We start from the raw sequence: 21,922 nt of genomic DNA, 5'->3' as shown, positions 1-21,922 counted from the left end.
CGCAGGAAAGATTTCAAACAAGGAGTCGTCGTCCATGTTTTTGTAATCCTGAATTTTTGAAGTTATCCAAAAGTTATCCGTTTACATCGGCCAGAAAAAAGCGTTTCTGTCGCTCAATTTATCAAAAGTTTATAGTTGAAACCCTTATTATTCTATTATTCTATTTTTTTATACCCCAAATTCCCATTATATATCATAATTATGGTTCACAAGTTGAGAATAGCAGTCGTTTGTTCAAGTAATCAAAACCGAAGTATGGAAGCTCATAATTTCCTAAGGTAAAGTGGAGAAAATCTACAAGAAATGAGAGAAAAAGGTCTTGATAAAATTCCAGGGTGTACCAGGATTTTTATCAAAGTGAAATTTGTAGGGTAGTGGCGTTTTCAACATGTTTAAATTTTATATTTCTTACAGCAAGAGAGGATTCGATGTGAAATCTTATGGCTCAGGAACACACGTAAAGTTACCAGGATCAGCTCCAGACAAACCCAACGTTTATACATTCGATACTACATACGAAGAAATGTATAAAGATTTATTGCGAAGAGACTCAAACTTGTATCCAGGCATAAAATTTCATTCTTTCTAACGGATTTCTTCGCTCTAAAGAAAGGCAGGTCCATACATGACGTCATGGTAATGATGTCTTTCGAAAGCCGTGAAAAGGTGGTACAAAAATCAAAATATTCTTTTTACATTCCAGGCAATAGTTATAATAATTAATTTAACATATTTTTTCTAACATCCTGAGGCAGTATTGTGTAAAAGGTTTTTGTGTAAGTATGGGAAAAAGGTGAAATTCTCCTGGACCATTGATCCGGTTGTTTCATTGAGGGAATGTTCATCAAGGGAGCTTCGCAAGCAAAACAATTTCTGTTCTTATGCAATGTTGCAGCCTTAGCTGCCACTGACTTACAATTTATTGACATTTACAGACGCAAACAGACCATGTAAAGTTGTAAAAAAAAGATGTTGCAGACTTGAACTTATAAGCAAAAATGTCACATTTTTTATTTGGCTACTTCAGATAATGCCTTTTCCTACGAAAATTTCACCAAACCAACCATTCACCCTCCCCTCCCCCAAAAATGATAACTTTCAATCTTCAGCCCTTGAAGTTCAAGAAAGGTTGTCTGCCCTGAGAGGACCAGAAGAAAAGTGATTCCTTTGGGAAAGAGCATGGAAAGAAAAACAATTTCTATTTAGATGCCTTTAGAATAGTTTTAGGAATGATGACCAACAAGCAGCGGATCTAGTGTTCAAAGGTAATAGGATTCAGTAATTGATTTGTATCATGAATTCATGTTTAATGTGGCACAAAATAAATATATCTAGTGCCACACACTTGTGTGTTTGTGAATGCTTTACTAATACAGTACCAAAACTAATGTCTTCATCTACACTCTTTCTTGAAACCCTAACATACCCCTGGCTTGTATTTTGGGAAATAAGTTTCTAAAGAGTCCCATAATCAAATAACGCACACCCGAAATATTGCGATGTCATTCCCTTTATCTGCATTGGGACTGAAACTGCTATTGTCTGTCTCCATTGGCAAGCATTAATAATTGATAAGATGAATTATTCATGAGGGACAGATGTTTGAAGTGAATTGAAACAAGTACCCTTTCTCATTGGGCAAAACAACATTGACAAAGCAGTTGACTTATTGGCCTTTTGAAAAAAGTTGGAAATCTAATTAAATATTTTAGTTTCGTGAGGGGAAAATGTTTATCAGCTAGATCAATCAAATATCAAAGGAGATTAAAAAAAAAAATGCCTGTGGGAATGGCAATTGGAAAATACAATTGGGTTTTTATTCACTTTTTTTCCGCTATTGAATACAGTTAAATAAGTGTTTCAATAGCTGGTAGATGGGGATGGTTGAATAACTTGACTGGTGGATGTGAGCTAAGACGGAAATTGATAAAACAGGAGAAAAATGCTTGAGGATTCTGAGACAAAATTCAAAATGAGTGTTTCAATATCTAAGTAAGAGTTAAACTGTTAGTCAACTAGTGATACTGTAGGTGTTTTGAAAACTTATTGGAGAGAAAATGATTATAGTGAAGGCTGGATTAAACAATGAGGTGTGCTGTGATAGGTTCAAAAAAGCATATTCAACAAGGGATTTCTATCCAAAACCATTAAATTTACATATAGACAAAATCGAACAATGCGGTAAATTATTGAAGTAAACTTTGCTAATGCTTGTGAAAGATGAAAAGCAATTTTCCCGGTGAGCATAAGATAAGTAAAGATTCTTGACAGATGGCTTCCGAGTTCAACAGTTATTGCATGATGCGTGCTTCATCTTGGATATCGTTTGGGGTTCTATTTACATTGAACTTTTTCTTAAGAAGAATTCAAGATTTTATCCTAACAATGCCCTATTTACCTTGATTGAGAGTAAACAAATATGTCAGGTTGAGGCAAATTTGAACAATCCCAGTATAGATGTAGTGTTGGCAAGAGAAGTTTGAAGATTGCTGCTTTTTTCTGCTGTGTCTGGCCAAATTTATCTTCAAGTGGAAACTACTTTTCCTTGAACTTGAAGCTAGTAATTTTACTTTTGAAACAAGTGGTTTTAATTTTTTGGGATATAAAAAATAAATCCAGATGTCTATGAAGTATTTTCCAAATTCTCAACACAATTCTGGATCCCCAGTTGTAGAACAGTCGGTACAGTGGATAGTTGCCACTAATCCCAGTCAACAGTGCCAGCTAGTGGTTGGTTACAATAAACAAACCTGGTCCTTTTGATCCTGCCATCGACAGAGCAGCTGCTCCAGTTTTGCCCAAGTTTTAATTGAATATGCTAATTATTGGTATGCCAGGCCTTGTTCTTCAGTCCAGTGCTATGAAAGAATCTGCTGATCAAAGTTTTGAGAATTATTGCACATTAATACAAAGGAACAGTGGTATTCATTGTCGCTAGACCAGGGCACATATCTGCTCTGTATTTAAAAAAATGTAAAGATAAAGATGCTACAGAGAAGAATAGTGTTGCAACAAGTTCTTGGAATGACTTGACTTGACGCTTTGGACCAATCAAATGCAATATTCAGTTGCTGATGGAAACAATGTATGGAATTTGCCAATGAGCCCTCAAAAAACAGCCCTCAAAAAGAGCCCTCAAAACCTGGACAAATGCGGACAAATTTGGTACATCTTGAATTTTTTAAATATGGATTTGCATGTAGAAACTTTAATTTTGGAATTGTAGGAACCTAATCCTAAGGTAGAGCAATATACAAAGAACTGGCAAGAACTTGAGCTAAGCTGAAGAGTTCTTAAAGAAACCAGACAAGATATAATATTGACTGAGATGGACTGATTTCCGCCTGGAATTCCCCTAATAAAAGGGGATTCGCTTGGGTGTGACAATGACATAAGCCTTCTATTACCCCATTTTCAGGACTTGGTCATCTACAGGTTGCATGGCGCTGTCTTCCAGGGGTTTATGAGATGTTGGTAATCTATTGACATTCTGCAAGTTAATATTTTTAAAAAAGGAAATTAACTGCCTAGGAAATCTTATTGCTTTTTGGAGTTAATTTGAGGAATGTTATTCAGCTTGATTTGAAACTTTTCGAATAATGCTACCAGGGAAGCACGGTGGCGTGGGCTACTAATGCACTGCCTCTCACCAATGCAACCCGGGTTAAGCTCTGCCGGTCTCGGTGCCGCATGTGAGTACTGTTGTTTGTTGGTTATCTCCTGTGCTTCGAGGGTTTTTCCTCCGGGTTTTCCTCCCTCCAAAAAAAACAACTAAATTCTAATTCGATCTACCAGCTGCCTTATCAATTGAGTTGCGAGATCTGTTAGGCATTAAGCTGCCCTCCCAGGAGTGGTAAAGGCATCAGATTTGAATACACAAGAACATGGTATGTTTCTGGAGACGAGTGATCCTAAATCTAATACAACACATAATTATTGTTGTAAGCTACTTCAACATTCGGGTACATAATTTGATTTTGCATTCAAGTTTTAAGGTTAGGTTTTAATGAGAGGTAATTGTCTCGGTTATATTTTCATTGTGTGTTTTTGTTTTTTTTTCATTTTTTTTATTTAGTGATGGTTGAATAAGATTATAACATACATGAGTGTGATAAAACGTTTACAGTGTGGGACAGATTTGATAAACAATGAACAATTCGACTAAGTCTTTCTCTTCAAAAGTTTGCTTTCACACCGTCTAGTTTCCATATATGTTTTTTCAATGTTTATCTTTCAATATTAATGGTATTTGTCGTTTCTCTGTTTTGTAAATGCAGTCTTATCATGTTTTTTATTTGTGTTGACATTCTGTCCACCTATAGCGACCCTAATCCTTAGAGTTAAAACAATAGACTTTTTTGTTTGTGACATAGTGTTATAGGCCAATATATCAAGTTATGATTTTAGGGTAGATAACCTTAGTATTAATCATAAAGTGTGCAGAGAGTAACTGAATTTTAAAGTACTTTACTAGTTTCTCTCGTTTCATCACGACTCTGAAGATGACTTCCACTCAGGTTGTAGAAATGTCAGTCGCCACCAAAAACAGTCTTTCTCAAGACTGCGCTTACTAATTTCTATTATACTAATACTGGCATCTATACAAGTTATTAACTTAAAGCAAACAGTAACCATGGTCCTTATTTTTGGGAAAATAAGGTGGTGAAGTAGCTCTCCAAAAGTAGATAGATAAAAGAAATCAGCCTAGTGTTATAATTAGAATGTTGCATAAGACTTAATTGAGTTAGCATCACTACAAAATTAGAAGACTAATTTTAAAAAGGGACATTTCATTTTTTACCAGGTAGGGGAGGCAGTATGATTGTTTATTGTGGGGGTTATTGAAACAAATTGGGGTACATTAAAACATTTTGGGCTTGAGGGGTGGCATGAAACCGAGCTGCACAGCAATTTTTCATTAATTAAAATGAATAAACAAGGGAGGGGTATTTTTCTATGCAACAATTGGGGGGAGCAGATTTCTCGTATGGGTTAACAGGTGAATTCCACTTCCCCTCCCTGATAAAAAATGGACAGTCCCCAAAATGTACAGGTTAACATGGCTAACATTGCATTGACCATCTTTGTAAGCATTGAAGGGTCATTTGAATAGGTAGTTGATCAGTAGACACTTTTTTGTCTATGCTACCCTTGGCAGATGGAGTTCCATTTTAGTCTTTCTCACTTTGCTGAGTCTACTTCACTGGCTTTTGTCCATGTTGTTCAAGTAACAAATAGTAACATCATTCTATTTAAGAATTTAAACTCAATCAATAGGCAGCCGGCTAATTCAGATTGTTTAAATTTAGTTTAGTGCAGTTCTTAAAAGTAGTGGATCTCCACTTTCATTTACCTATTAATAATTTATCTGTAATTTGTGTGGTTTTGAATGATCTACTTTCATGAAAAAATGAGAATTGAACTTATGAATAGTCTACACTGCTAATTTGCATCAAAATCATTCAGATTGCACTAGACCTGCGTTTAAGTCCCATGCCTAAGCTAGAATATGTTGAGTTTGTTTGATGTGCTGTTCTCCTGTTTTTTTCCCTGCTTCTCTAAAAATCGACATGTGAGTTGAGTTTCATGCATGAACCTTGAATGTAGGGGTAATGTGCGTTTAAAAGTGTCCCAATTAGTCTGAAAGCACTAGAACAACTAGATTTTTAAATTTTATTTACTATTTTAAAAATGCTCTTATCCTCCTTTTCACTATCTCTTCAAAAACATGTGCCTTTGAAAAATATACCTCGGGATGTGGAATATGTTATTTTATACTGTTTGCCTGGAACTGCCTGCCTTTACTAAAATTCTTTATAGACTAAAGAAATATGCTATACATGTGTGTGTATACATGTATATATCTATCCCATACTATAAAAATACAGCCAAGCAGAATGTAGGAAAGTTCAGGCCTGTCGCTAGGGATGGTTTGAACTAACCCTCCCTTCACCTTTGTAGGAGTTTAGCACTGTTATAGTTTTTCAAGAAATGGCATTGTTGGTAGTGAGCTTGGAAGAAAAACGAACCTCACATTTCAAGGTCCTAGCGACCGGCCTGAATTTTTATAAGTGTTGTTTCTTTCCATCTGGCATTGTTATGGTTTCAATTTCTTGACAAAATGCTGATGTATTTTCAATAGTGTGGAATAAAATAGTTATACAATGCTTTCTCATAGAACAATGGAATATCTCATTCATCACATGTATCTTCTTAGTAAACACTTGCCGGAAGGCGCATGTCTTTGCTAGAAAATACAAGGTGTTGTGGGATATTCCATGGTATGTCACTCAAAACCATTGTATAACTTGTGTAGTGAATACTAATTTATTTATGAATATGTGCATGAATGCCAAATTGAAGAAACCTTGAGTTGATAAAGGTAAATAATCTAATAAGCTTAGAGCGAATGTTGTTTTGAGTAAGCAGTTAATAAAACTAATAGTATGTATGTTGCAGTTTTGTAGTTCTAAACATAGATTTAAAATACCAAACAAAGAATTTTGGCTCTCTTATGCATGTTTCTGTATGCAAAGAATTCATATGCCCAGGCTATTGACACTTAATACCCAAAATACCCTTCTGTATTTTGCTACTATTTCAACCCAGCATTTTTTTTAAATTGGTGTATATTATATATTAATATTATTAATATTATTTGATAATTAATTGATAGTGTTAATTTAATACTTAACATGCTAAAATGTTCAATCATACTTCTGAGAAAGCCTTAACTTAGACAACTAGATATACACAAAATGGAATTCTACACATGCTGGACAGAAATAAAAGAATAAAAGCCAACCCAGAGAGATTCCAGGACACAACAGATGAGTTTGACCTTATCATCACAGCTGAAGAACGAGTGTTTGATCAAGTTATTGAACGTGAGTTTAGAGTGTTAAACTTATATGCAGAATTAAAACGTGAGACTAAGGGAACATTCATTTTTAGGAGGGAGGGTGGGCCAAAGAAAATACATGGAAGGGCCTTTAAATTTCTACTTGGTCAAAAAGGGGGGCATCAAATATTTATTGCTACATAAGGGGGAGGGGCTATCAAGAATTAAACAAATTTGAAGGGGAGGGTAACTTTTTTATCCAGACAGAAGAAAGGGGGGACTAAAGATTTTACATTACTGTTTATAGAGATTCTTCTGGCCCACCCCCTTCTAAGAAATGAATGCTCCGTTTTATCATAAGAGGCCAGCACACATGAGGGAGCTTGCTCCTGCAACATGCTCCAGGAGCAAAGCTCCCTCATCTGTACCAACGATTTCACACGAAAAAAATGTTGAGCAACAAAACTTTTGCTCCCGGGTTTTGCTCCCTCATATCAAAATGGTTAAATATGATGAGACAGGTTGAGGAGCAAATCTGTTGCAGAATCGTGTTTCGGGAGCAAAGCTCCCTCGTGTGTACTGAAACTTTTATTGCCGCGCAACAACCTTTCTCCAGTTGGCCAATCAAATTGGCTTATTTGTTGGATTTATAACTAGTTCCCATGACCCAGGATTACCCAGATGCATATTGCGGGAGCAAGCTCCCTTGTGTGTGTCGGCCTTAAAGTATAGGGGTGAACATATACAGGACCCTTCTTAATATTGTCTTGAATTCAAGGCTAACATCAAAATATAAATGAAATGCAACAAAAACTTGTAGAATATGTGTAAGAGACAACTAATTTCTTTATATTCTCCTGAAATAATAGTTTATTTGAAATACGTTTTATTTTCTTGTAAAACCAATTTCAAGAGTAATATGGGGTGGGCTTCCATGCAGCAATCAAAGTCTTTATGTTTTAAGCTTCATTGGCTCTCATAATGTTCTTACAAATCTGTTGGATGTTAATGAAAGCCTACCCAAGCCTTGGATAATGGTGAAAATATCTTGTTTCTGTAGCAAATGTCATGTTGCATATGCTTTTTCTTACTTCAATAAACATGATGCATTGTGGTATAACTTGGGTGCAAACGACACCATGTAAGTTATGGTAAACAAAAGATGACTGTTTGTACCAAAGCTAGACCACAATGTTCTCAATGCCAATCTTCATAAATATAGATTTACATCCAAAATTACTACTATGAATGACTAATTTTGGGATCTTTTTGTGTGTTTTATTTAGACCTGGAAAGCATTGGACAACAGTCTTACACTCCTGTACATGTAATAAATATTGACATTCAAGATAACCACGAAGAGGCTACAATAGGAGCTTTCCTCATATGCGAAATTTGTAAAGATGTAAGTATAGACAAAACATTGGATCAACATATCTGCTAGCTGCATACTGACAGAGTGATTTTATACTTGACCCGTAAAAAATTGTAAGCATAGAGCCGGGGTTTTGATAAACCCATGAAACAAAGGGCACTAGAGTAATAGAGAGTAATAGAGAGTAATAGTCATATAAACACAATAGGACACAAAAGAATTAGAGTGTTATAGGGTGAAATCCAAACCAAACCCTCATTAGTATCCCTTTTTTTTTTCGGGATCATCTGTTTATTTTTAATATCTTGAAGGCTCTCCTATATAGATCTTCTCTATTACTTGAGACTTCTTCTCAGGATGACCACTAAAATTCAAAGGCTTCCTTCCCTGAGTTTACTAATGAAGAAATAGAAAACGCGCGCGCGTGCTGTGTGCAGTCCTAAAGCACGCGGGGTTGCAGAACACGATAATTGTCAGGAGAAGAACTATGAATTAACAGATCAAAAACAGTTTTCCGTGTTTGATACTCTGATCAAAACACGCGGGATGTTGAGAGAACACAAGAGGAGCGTAGGAAACCACGACGCGTATAAAATAACAAACGCGCGAAAAGATCGAGAAAACGCAAAGTCTAAGTAAATTCTCCCTACGTGCAGTCTTATTCAAACTGACCAATGAGCGCACACGATAGATTAAAAATGACGGTAGCGTGTTTTGATACTCTCATCAAACATGGTTTTCGACCAATCATAGCGCGCGTAGTATCTCAATTATTTTATAATAGAAATTACAACTGCCCTTTTTTCAATTTTTTTGCTCTCTCATTCACTTTCAGATACAAGAACTTGATGACGTTGAAGACGAAATCGACGAAGTGATTCAGAAGTTCGAAAAGAAATGCAAAAGAAATTTATTGCATACCGTAGCATTCTATTAACATCCCTTAATTTAATTTACTGTAAATATTTTCGCTATTATTAATTAGAACATGAAACCTTTGCTATGCAGTAGATGGTTATATAAAGATTGTATAAACAATACAAATAATATTTCAACTGTCACTGGCAAAATGATCTCCTATTCAGGACACTAGACACTAAACGAGTTGCGCCAAAAGGCAGCGAATGGTCTAGGCACTGCTGTGTTAAACACTTGGCACCCTGTATTATTCGATAGTAAATATTACAGGTTTTGCGTTTTGGAAGCTAGAAAAAGATATTGATATCCCCACCACCCTCACCTACGCTTTGTAGTGTATTGATTAAGATTTTGCCAGTTCATTATTCGAGCACGTGGTCGGGTTAGAGGATCAGTGATATCGTGCACGCGATTGGCCCACCGTACCGTGAAAACGTTACGAGAACCTTGAGCATCGTAATTTACACAACACTTGTTTCAATACAGAGATCAAGTTTCGTAAAGACATCTTTATTGGGGCGGGGGGATTTGCAGTAAACTTTTTAAAAATGGTTGTAGCCACCCCACCCCCCCTTCACTCAGTAAGAATTCACGGATCTCTTCAAAATAAAATGTTTGATCTGCAATAGAGTGGTTTTCAGAAACCCGTAAAATAGACTTATTAAGCACTACCTCATGATAAATCTTTTGTGAAGACCACTCTAAAAACGTACCTTCCGCTTGTAATTTCTAACTAGAGTGCAAACATAGCCATGAAATAGCACAAAAACTAAATAGTACTAATTAGCACAAAATCCTTTTTTTCTTTTTTGTTTAATTACTAGCATGATTTACTACTAATTAGTGCTGTTTCACGCTTTTAGAGTGACCACAGTAAATACGTGAAACTTTAGTAATACTAAATAGCACATCTTTATGCAAATTCCATTGTTTTCTATTGTTTAACTAACGCTATTTTGTACTATTTAGTAATTAGTGTTTCACGGATTTACTGTGATCACTCTAGTGTTTGCACTCGAGTGCAAACAAGATATCCGTGAAACTTTAGCAATACTAAATAGGACAATTTTATGCAAATTCCATTATTTTCTATTGTTTAATTAGCGCTATTTTGTACTATTTAGTAATTAGTGTTTCACGGATTAATTGTTAATTGCACTCTACTGCACATTCAATAAGTGGTTTGATTGGATTCTATATATTTATTTTGATTTGTGCATGTAAATAGATCTTGCATATCAATATTAGATTAAAACAATCTCATTTTTTATTACGCTTGTGTCAATATGATCTTTTTAAAGTAGAGATTCATAAGAGATACTCTAGGGAAAATAAAGGAATTATGATGGCAACATTTTGAGTAGCCTGGGAAAAAAAACCAAAAAAAAAACAGACGTCCGCTCTTCCGTCCCCTCGCGAAAGTTATTGACGATAAATTGCGTCATCACATTGTCAAAGTAGTGTGGATTCACGAGACGTAGCCCGAGTGGATCCGCATACTACTTTGACAATGTGATGAGGAAATTTATCTTCAAAAAGAGGACAGACACATAAAAATCTGATGTCAATTGGTTTTTTACAATAACAAAAACGATAAAAACTTCTCATTTTTAGTGATCAAAACAATCAACGGAAAGAGCGCGCGCTCGTTGACGTCAGCTTTATCTGTCTGTCCTCTTATTGATGATAAAAAATAACCAATCAGCGCGCCAGAAATTTGTAAGTTATTGTAAAATAGCAAATCGAGCAATCTGATTGGATAGATCGCATCGCGCATCGCGATATAATAAGACTCTTATCAACCGAGCTTGGTCGGTCTATACGGGATAATCTTGACCTCGGTCTGTACATTCCGACCTCGGTCAAGATTATCCCGTACAGACCTCCCGCTCGGTTAATAAGATCTAAGTTTAAATCAGACGATGTGCTTCTGAGACAAATGAAAAAACGTCTTGTTTACGCTAGGTTTGTGGTCCAATAATTGAAAAATAAAGAGATTTCTCCTCAATTTATGAGAAAAAAATTTTCCTTTTTTTTTTTGGAAAAAAATATTGATTCGTGAAGGCGTTTACAAAAATCTAGATTGGTTTACTCGCAGCTTTGGTAGAATTGAAGTCTTCTACATAATGCTTTTTTAAATACAAGTTATGCTTGAAAATGTTTTAAAATCAATGAAGGATTTCTTAGATTTCCTAAAGAAGCGAAAAATGGCCTTTTTTTTTTCATGGAAGGAAGCTTCTTTATTTTACCACGGTAAAAACATCAGTCGATTGCCTAAAAATATTTAAAAGTAAAGATTTACGATTAAAAAGCTAGTTACTGTTTTACATGTTTGCCGTGGAGCCCTTAGTTACAACTTTTCTTACTGTACAAACTATCAATTTCCGTTTTAAATTTTCGTACTGACTTGACCTCTTTTATATTTAACGGTAGGTCATTCCACAATTTTGCCCCACTATAGCTGAATGATCGTTTTAGATATTCAGTGTGTGGCTTAGGTATTGACAGTTTATGATCATGATTTCGAAGGTTGTATTTAGTATGGTAGTCGGAGAAAAGGTTTTGTAAGTAAACTGGTGTACGTCCCTGCATCGTCTTAAACATTAGTAGGGCTTTTTGTTTTTTACGACGAACTGCAAGTGTATCCCAGTTTAATTGGTCAAGGAGATGGCTAGATCTTATGTCATAGTTAGATCTTGTGATAACTCTAGCCGCTCGATTTTGACGCTTTTGTAGTTGAACACATAGTTTATCACTTAATCCATCCCAAACTGCACTACAATAGTCCAGTTTGGGTAGAATTAAGGCTTCGTAGATTTGGATGGCACTATCGGTCGAAATAAATGGGCGAACACGTTTTAGAGCCCCTATACTTGAAGAGATTTTCTTCGAAATGTCGTTAACATGTTCTGACCAATTAAGGTTTTTATCGATAGTGACACCCAAAGATTTGGTGTGATCAATTTGTTTAACGCTAGCTCCATTAATCGCAATATTAATAGTGGAATCGCATTGCGCTGTGAACTTTTGGCGGGACCCAATAATCATAAATTCCGTTTTCGCTACATTCAAGCTTAGCTTATTTGCTAACAACCACTGATGTATATTAGTGAGTTCAGTGTTGATGCTTGGTTCCAAGTCTCCTACATTTTTACCATGAACGCTGATGCTGGTATCATCAGCAAACATTCTTGTTATGGCTTGCGCCAAACAATTTGGTAAGTCATTAATATACAGGAGAAATAAAAGTGGGCCTAAATTACTGCCTTGTGGTACACCGCAGCCCACAGTACAAGGCTCAGACAGACTTCCGTTAACACTGCACAGCTGAGACCTCGTCAGTAAATAAGAACGGAACCACTTGAGTGAGCCTTCATCTACACCATAATTCGATAGTTTGGACAAAAGAATTTCATGATCTATGGTGTCGAAGGCTTTTTGGAGGTCTATGAAGATTACTCCGTTAAGTAGTCCCTTGTCTATATTAACTGACCATTCGTTCGTTGCTTCGAGCAACGCGGTGACAGTGCTGTGCAGGGAGCGAAAGCCTGACTGGCATTCCGTCAATAACTGGTTTTCATTCAAATAATCGTATAGTTGATCATAAACGATCTTCTCAAATATCTTTGAAGCAGTGGGAATGACCGAGATTGGGCGATAATTGTTTAGGTCAGTTTTCTCCCCTTTTTTAAATATAGGCGTTACTTTCGCTATTTTCCACTCCCTAGGAAAAATGCCCATTTTAATAGATTGTCGAAAAATCACAGTGAGAGATGGTCCCACTATAGAGGCGGACATTTTTAGCAATTTGTTGGGTATGTTATCTAAGCCTGCAGCTTTCTTTTCCTTTATACTTCCTAACAAGTCGCAAACAGTTTGCTCACTTGGAGGTTGGATAGCGAAAGTTTTACCAGTTGTAGGTTTCAGAAATGATTCAAATTTAATGTCAGATGGAGGTAATTTATTGGCTAGAGTCTGGCCTATACTTGTGAAATGTTCATTGAAAATCTCGGCCATCTCACTTGGTGAGGTTACTGATTTATTGGCAACTTTAATTTCGGAAACGCCGGAAAATTTGCTAGCCTTTCGAGCACTTAGATCATTAAGGAGGTGCCATGTTTTCCGACGATCAGATTTATTTAGTGCTAAATTTTCCGTAAAGTATTTTTTCTTCGCTAATCTAATTTCGTTATTAATCCTGTTTCTCGATTCTTTGTATTTTTTCCAAAATAAGTCACTGTCAGTGGAAATTGCTTTCCTTTTCAATTGGTCACGTGACCGCATTTTCTGTATTAGCTCCGTTGTGATCCATGGTGAGTTTTTCCTTCCCACACGCTTGTGGCGAACAGGCAAGTGGGAATCAATACACTCGGTTAGCAAGGTTTTCCAGCGAATCCACATATCATTCGGATCATCGTAAGACTTGATGTCTGACCATGGCAGTTGTTTGAGATCACTCAAAAATTTGTCTTGATCGAAATTTCTGAAGTTACGTACCTCAATTTTGCGAGCCTTTGACGACTCGTAATGAATTTTTCTCGTCATGAATACTAAAGAGTGATCACTGATGCCAAGATGATACACACCTGACTTACTAATTTTGTCGGGAGTGTTTGTCACACATAAGTCAATTAATGATTTAGTGTTATGCGTTACACGTGTTGGCTCATTTAATAGCTGATAAAGCCCATAGATATCCAAAATATCAATTAAATTAGATGAAGCTAGGTTCGTTCTCGTTAGTTCTAAGAGATCGCAATTTATATCACCTAACAAATAATAATCGAGATTTGTCTTATCAATGCTATCTATGAGCTTTTCAAATGTCGTGAATAACTCGAGGGGTGAGTTGGGAGGGCGATACCAAGTACTAACTAAGAATGATTTTGATCGTGGCTTAAAGATTTCTATAGTGATGAGTTCTAAGATCCCATCATCAAAGTCGTCGCGTCTTTGATAACTCAGGTTGTTTCTCATGTAAATACATACGCCTCCTCCGTTTCTACCATTCTGAGATCGATCTTTTCTGACAATATCGAAACCCTCTATATGTAACTCAGAATCCATAATGGTAGAGTCTAATTTTGTTTCATTGATTGCCAGGATATCAATTTCAGGAGATGCGGCGAGAAACACCCGTAATTCATCAATGTGCGCAACTAAGCTATTAATATTTAAGGAAGCCATTGTTAAACCACGACCAAATATTTTGTCTAAATTACGTGACTTACCCTTGTTCCCTTTCTCTATGGGCTCCATGACAGTTAGTTCCTATGTCTTCTTTAAAAAATTAATAAAATTGGTTGCAAACTGTTTAGTTCCTGATCTATTTAGATGGAGCCCGCTCCGGTTTAGATGTTCGTCAGGCTGGATGTTGGAATGTTCTATATAGTTCCAGTTGTTCCTTTCGCAAAGCTGTTCGATGATGGTGTTGGCTTCCTTTGCCTTTCTGTTTAGCGATTCGTCGTCGCTTCTCTGGATGATACTTGAGACAGCTACCTTTGTTGAGTTGTTATTTACAAGGGAGGCCAACTCGGCAATTTCTTCAGCACAAGCTTGTGCAGAACTGGATGAGCGTAAACTGTTGGTGCCAACATGTAAGAGTATTTCATCTGGTTTTTTATTTATAAGTGGCTTGACGTGATATTTCATATCGGCAGTTGTAGAACCAGGAAATGTCCAAACTTTGACTTTTGAAGTCTTCGACATCTTGTGCCCTTGTAAGTATTTGATCATCGAGTCGCCGACAATGAAGATGTCTTTCTTTGTGCTGTTGGATTCATTCTTTTGTTTGGATCTTTTAGGGTAATGAGGCTCTTTTTCTTTTTGGGCACTAGGCTTCTTGATTTTCTTTGTTTCTTTGTCTCGAGGGGCATTTGGAATTTCATTTTTGGCTTCTGTTAAGACAGAGGATTCCCTGGAGGAAATACTTGGTGGTTTATGCAAATTCGGCTTGTTTTCCTCATCAATAACAATTTTAGGTATTGGTTTTGCTTGTAAACCTTCTTCTTTTTCAAGATTAAGTAAACGTATTGTGGTTAACAGGGCCCTGTTGTCTTCATGGACTTTCTGGTTTTCCCTTTCAAGCAATAAAACTTTCTCTCTGAGTTCTCTGTTTTCACTTACGAGATCACTAGGACTCCTGTGACTGTTATATTCCTCTCTTAACCTTGAAACCTTGGGATGTGCACGAGCCCTTGCCTCAATTTCGCAGTGATTTTCAAACTCTTTTCTTACTCTTTCAATCATAAAATATGATGTATTTAATCTTTTCAACGACAAATTGAAGTATCGTATCGTTGGGAATCATTAACGGAATAAAAGGGTTTCGATTTGGGTTTTAAAAAGTGCGATAATCTGACTATTTATTTCTCGATATCGGCTCTCTGTACATCAGCTTTAAACCGGAAACGGGAGAGTTTTCCTGAGGAGTAATCACGATAAAAATAACTTTTCGGGAATCCTGATATCCAAAGGATAGCGCGAGAGCCCCTCTCTGTCCTTCATGGTCTCTTGACTAAACGCATAATAGATTATATTTTAAACATTGTTGCCGTGGGCCTCCTGTGCAGCCTGTCATATTCCGAGGGGCAGGAGGAAATGGCCGACTTAACAAAAACAACAACAATAATAACAACAAAAAACTTTAATTTGAACCACGATTACAACTTTCTTACAAATTATGTGTTATGGAAAACAAAATTGAAGTTTAACCATGGGGTAAATAAATCAGACTGTTACTTGCTTTAAACTGATATTACAATCATATAAAGTGGTACTATGACGAAAATCACTCAAACTTGGATTCAGCTGAAACTTCCTAAGAATACTCTTTAAAGGTCCAATAATCACTGTATGAAGTGTTTTCTCGATATTCAGGACGAAAGTATGGCTAAGTATGATATTTTTACGATTATTTTTTGGAGTTTGTGAAGTCATACACTCAACATCGAACAACGCTCCATACATTTCTTTGTAGTTTATGATCAAAATATCAGTAGTAAAGGGAGAAAGAAATACCCAAACACCCCAAAATATAAATTATAGTCACAAGTAATGTGAAATAAGCAAATTAGCCACCCTTTGGGCTTCATAGGAATAAAATAAATTAAGGATTTATATACAAAGAAATATATGTAGCAATGTTTGATGTTGAGTGTATGACGTCACAGACTCCAAAAAATAATCGTAAAAATATCATACTTTCGTCCTGAATATCGAGAAAACACTTCATACAGTGATTACTGGACCTTAAAGAGTATTCTTAGGAAGTTTCAGCTGAATCCAAGTTTGAGCGATTTTCGTCAGAGTAGCACTATAACGATTAATCATATGCAATTCTTTGTAAATTGCGCATACACTTTTAGTGCCCCTTGGTTTGATTTTTCGATGTATTTTTTTCCAGCATACTCTATCTCTTATATAGCCTTACGTCTAAAACCGTATGTCTTAAAATTTAACATACACATCAGTGCAGGTTTTACCGTAAGTGCCACTTGCCATTAAACCGAGAAGATCTCGAGAAAACCAGACTCTGAGTTTATCATCCTTTTTTAGTGGCAATGGAGGATCAAAAATAGGATAAATTAACTCTGGACTTTCCACGGTTATGCTGTCAATGAAGAAAAATGATTTGAAAAATTTTGGATAGCCAGGATAAGGTGCAATTACAATGTTATTCTCGTCAGTAATCACCACATAAAGTGCGTTTGGAAACCTATTATCTCCCCAGTTTTGGGCCGTTACCGGGCTATTCAAATGAGAGACTCCCCCCGAGAGATGAACGAGCTTGAACTGTTTTACGTTTACTTCAAAATGGACAGAAACCGTCCCATAGCTTTCATTTTTTTCACCAACGCAAACTGGATATATATTTATCTTGATCCATGATACCATTCCTAAAGAAGACAAAAAGAAAGAAAAAAATCATTATAGTCCAACACGAAATTGGTCTCATACCCACAAATTAAATTAACTTCAGCAAGAGAGTTGGTTAACTGTGAAAGACCCATTGCTGTCTTATTAGTTCAATTCTTGAAATTCAAATGCAGAGGGGGAAAAAATTTATCCTAGGCTTCTTCAAGTAATTTGTTCCAAACTTTGTCAAAAGTAGAGCCTCGTCAAAATTTGCACACTAGGTGAATGGACGAACGGATGGATGGATTGTGGATGGATGGATGAAAGCATAGAAAGATGGATGGATAAATGGATAATTGGACGAAAAAAGGGATGGATTGGATGTACAATTATATTACTAAAGTATTCCACAAATACTTTGTCATAACGTGGTAATAAATACTGGCTGGCTGGCTGGCTGGAGGGAGGGAGGGAGTGAGGGATGGATGGATGGATGGATTAGTGAAAAGATAAATGAAGAGATGGGTGTACAGAGTGAAGGGTGCTTGGTCAGGTGGACTTATGGTTGGATGCATGCACACAGATCGATAAGTAGATTCATATATGGATAAATCAGATAATACTTACTCTTACAGTTGATTCCATCACCGACGTATCCTTCTGCACAAATGCACTTGAAAGACCCAGGGGTATTATTACACTTGACACCTGGGTTTTCCAGTGTGCAATTATGCAGATTACTGCTAGCACATTCATCAATATCTTGAAAAACAAAGGAAAAAAATATGTGAAAAAAATATCTGTGCAGAGAAGTGCGTAAAACTGGTGTTTGTTATATGCATACCTGGATAGATGATGGAGAGAGGGGAGAGAGTTGGATGTTTGAATAAAGGATGGAAACATGAATGGGTCGTTTGAATTAAGGGAATGAGGTGACCGTATTCGATAGGGGAATAATGTTCAACAGCAAATTTGCAGCTAAAATACGTCTATCTAGTAGTTTTCACCTCCCCCGGCCCCTCACCTCAGCGCTGGTTCTCTGTACAAAAACATGGCTGTGGATGGTCTATACTCCACATTACATTGTGCCTTTAAACTCTTCCATCATTCACGTTAGCACACACCAATCTACATTCTCTTGTAGCCAGAGCTCCAAAGTCGTTGCATCTTTTTATTTGGGGGCTGCAGCTAATGTACAGGCTGAGAAATTAAGGATTTTCTTAGAAGAGTCCTTGCTTATTCAGCAAAAGGCTCTTATAAGCAAATGTATGTGAGCGGGATTGATAAATGTTTGAATTGCATGGATATATAAATTACTGATAATATAAATTATTCCTTACCCTTTTCACAGTTCTTGCCAAAATATCCATTTGGGCAGAGACAAGTGTACTTCGTTAGATCGTACCCTAGCCGTGTACAAGTCTTGTTTCCTTCGCAAAGACCGTTATTCAAACATGGATTCTATAGACAAAAAGTATCATATTATCAATACGAACAGACAAAGCCATTCTACTAGTAAAATTCATCGTGAAAACCGAAAGAGGGAATTTCCAGGATTGATCGTGGTAATGTGTACCATATATATGATAACAGACTTAGCTTTGTCTTGCGCTAAGCTGAGAATGAGTTAAATAACTTAATTGTGATTTGATATGCGACGACGTATACACATATGAACAATCTTTTTTTTGTTCATTAAATCTCGAAAATTTGTGCAAGGATCAGCCGGAAATCTTAGTATGCAATACAAAAATAACCAGTTGTAACTAACCTTTATTCCTCTGTACGAGAATCCTTTTCTTTCTTGAAAACCTTGTGGGGAACTATATCTGTCGGCCTGATTAAGCTCACAAGAAAACCATCCTTCGGTTTCATTGGAAGGAGCAATATTGAACGAAACACAATCTTTGTTCGATTTACATACAAATAAACAAAGAATCGGCATTTCTGCTTTAAGCAAGCGGAACGAATGGTTGATCAGAACCATTCCATTTACTTCTGGCTCAAAAACATTATCTGTGCATTGCTCCCATATTAAATCTGTAACATAAATAATATAGTATTAAATACATTTAGGCACTGCCTAAAAGCGGAGCTCCCGATACACAAGTCACAGGGAGCCCAATTTGAATGAATGTAAAAGATAAAATTAAAATCGGGAAAAAAACTTCAACTTTTCTAATTCAATATTAAGATAATGTCTCCCATAATAAAAAACATGCACTGAAAACGAATCAAAATGCATTACATCGTTTTCTTTGCGCGACAATTACTCTCCCGATCCCACTTATATGAATTTTGGACACAACTCACCACCCCCCAAGGGCTAGTTTTTTTCTTGGAAGATTCTTCGACAAAGTTTTCCATGGCCGACATTTTTAAAGCTTTGAATTCCTGGTTAATTTTACTTATAAAACGAAAGATAACTACAAATAATCCAATACAATATCAGGTTTAGTGAAATTTACCTTGGATGTCTTTTATTGAAATCGAAATTTTGGAGATTTCCGAACTTTTATGGACAAATCAAGACTATGAAACAGACTTGAAAACTGGTTAAAAAAAAGGTGAGCAAAATACATAAGCTTACTTTTACTTCTTATACACTAATAACGATGTTTGGTTAATTATCCGCATCAAAAGTTTTATGTTTTTACAAGAACCGTATTCATTCATAAAAGTCTTAACTCTTTTTCGAGAAGCTTGAAAACATAAGCTTACAGTATTTTGAAAATTCAATTTTACCAGTTTTCATCTTGGTTAAGTTTTTGAAAAACTAATAAGTTTACATTCATTTATACTTGACAAGAACAACTGAGGCAAAATAGAAAATAACGCAAAATGCAATGCAAATACAAAATTTTTTTTTTTTGTCAGTAAATTGGCGTTTGGAAATGTTTTTAATATTTTCTTAGTTTTTGAAAGTGAAAGACAAGGTACCGCTCTTTACAATAACCATCTCACAACAACACAAATTTAACTCATTTTTATAATCATGTCCTAGGTCGAAAAGCTCAATAAACAGTTGAATATTTGGTGTAATTTTAAACTCATTCAATATTTAGATAAATTATCTGTAGAAAGATATAAAATCATTGAATGAAATTCAAAATGAAAGTACTCTTACCATAATAACAAAACAGGTACGTGTACACTTTTTTCGCACGTTTGTCATTCTAGTTCGTTGCTCGTTTGCTGGTAATTTTAGGAATATTATTGCTTTAAACTTTGTCAAAAATCTCTTGGATTTTTCTAATTGTGGAATTCAAAAAGTGCTTTTTCAAATGATTATTTTATATCATGTATGAACTACGAATACTCTTACCATAAGAACAAAACAAGTACTTTTTTCGCTCGTTCGTCATGGTAGTTTGTTGCTCGTTTTCCGGTAATGTTGTAGCTATGTTATCTACACTAAATAAAACAAAATAGAAAATGTCCTAACCTCTATCTTCACACTGTGGCGGATTCTGTTTTTCCATGATTTCTTCAATCATTTTTTGTTTCGTTTTTACCACAGGCTAACCACTCTAATAAATGAAGGAAATACTAAATGGTAACTAGTAGTATATTGTATAGTAGTATATTGTATAGTAGAAAAAACAAAATTGTTACCAAGGGGGATAAGTGAGATGACAAAAAATCGATAGCGCGCGCGAATAAAAAGACAAAGACAAGACACCATTTAGTATTTCCTTCATTTATTAGAGTGGTTAGTCTGTGGTTTTTACAATATTTACAAAAAAATGATAGTTAAAAAGCTCGTTAAAAAAAGTCGTCATTTTCCAAGTGACGTGTGATTTGAAAGCTCGACCAATCAGAAACGCGATTTACACCTAGTGGGCGACACTTTTAGCGTTACGCACAGGGTTCCCATGCGATGACCACGAAAACTTAGTTGCATAGTTTACCATATATACCAAAGGAGGATGTTTCACTAGCATGTTTTGCGCGCCGTGCTCATTATGCATCTGTCTTTAGTGTTTGTTTGAAAAATTTCCTCTCGACAGCGATTTTCCTCGATTTTTTCGCCAAACGAAAACAGCAGCCGTTTGCTTATTAAATATTTTCTGCATCCATACTGACAAACAATAGAAAGTCTGGTCATTTAACTGGGTCCTTGTTCGGTATTTTTGTAATTTTCGCTATAGGAAAAAACAAAATATGCCGTATCAATGAATGGATAGAAAAAGATAAAAGTTGTTTTGACAAGCGAAGTGTTTGTAGGCTTTGAATTATGTGGGAATAAGTCGAAATTAGACGAAGAAAATTTAAAAAAGAACACACCCTACACAAAGTATAGTCTTCATACTATCCTATATCCCTTAAGTCTCCTTAAGTCTCCACGTTTGAGTGAGATACGGCCATTACAATTTCCACTAAAATTCGCCATGTGTTTCGCTTCGTCTTGTCTTATGTCCTTGATCTGACGTGACCTGCTAGATTACCAAAAATGGTATTTTTGACTATCTTATACAATTCTGATAATCTTGATTTTAAAATTCAAATTTATACTTATAATAACAACGACAATGTAAAATGTTATATATTTTTTATTTAAGTCAATCGAAGGTAGTTTTATTAAAGAGGAAAACGAGTTAAGCTTACTTTTATTCACAGCACGTGTCACAAGCCCGACAAACAATTCAAGAATTTCCTTAATCTAACAAACTATAAACGAATAAATAGTCAAACCACTAGAAACTAATTTTATTCAACTCAAGAAAGCCAAACCTATAGTATTCAACAGTGCAGATAGTGTAATTTTCTTTAAAAACTCAAATTTACAAAAAACTTAAAAGTTCAAATGCAAAGGCAAGACATTCGAAGAAAATCCTCGATCGTAGAAAGTAGATTATATATATTTCTCAAGGGTAGATAAACAAAAACAAACTTAATACATGGCTTTTGTATATTACCTCGAACAACAG

General features: G+C 35.8%; 2 protein-coding genes across 2 annotated transcripts; one reads left to right on the top strand and one right to left on the bottom strand.

Annotated features, from left to right (window-relative positions):
• Positions 1-14: 14 nt before the first annotated feature.
• LOC148911403 (RNA polymerase II subunit A C-terminal domain phosphatase SSU72-like) lies at positions 15-10,407 on the top strand. Its single transcript, XM_089029540.1, has 5 exons — positions 15-278; positions 415-558; positions 6,748-6,887; positions 8,128-8,246; positions 9,052-10,407. Exons 1-5 carry the CDS (start codon positions 202-204, stop codon positions 9,151-9,153), a joined length of 582 nt encoding a protein of 193 aa, XP_088885666.1. The 5' UTR covers positions 15-201; the 3' UTR covers positions 9,154-10,407.
• A 5,690-nt stretch (positions 10,408-16,097) lies between these two features.
• LOC148911402 (uncharacterized) lies at positions 16,098-20,356 on the bottom strand. The gene is made up of 5 exons (XM_089029367.1): positions 20,317-20,356; positions 18,763-19,031; positions 18,332-18,452; positions 17,619-17,753; positions 16,098-17,032 (listed from the first exon to the last, which is right to left on the bottom strand). The coding sequence occupies exons 1-5, from the start codon at positions 20,354-20,356 to the stop codon at positions 16,584-16,586; spliced, it is 1,014 nt and encodes a 337-aa protein (XP_088885493.1). The 3' UTR covers positions 16,098-16,583.
• Positions 20,357-21,922: the final 1,566 nt, after the last annotated feature.

Source organism: Actinia tenebrosa, unplaced genomic scaffold, assembly GCF_029948245.1.
Source record: "Actinia tenebrosa isolate PJP-AT-01 unplaced genomic scaffold, QUT_ActTen_1.0 PGA_scaffold14__42_contigs__length_11649687, whole genome shotgun sequence".
Taxonomy (NCBI): domain Eukaryota; kingdom Metazoa; phylum Cnidaria; class Anthozoa; order Actiniaria; family Actiniidae; genus Actinia; species Actinia tenebrosa.
The sequence above is the reverse complement of the archived record's forward strand: the minus strand, read 5'-3'. Positions and strand labels throughout refer to the sequence as shown.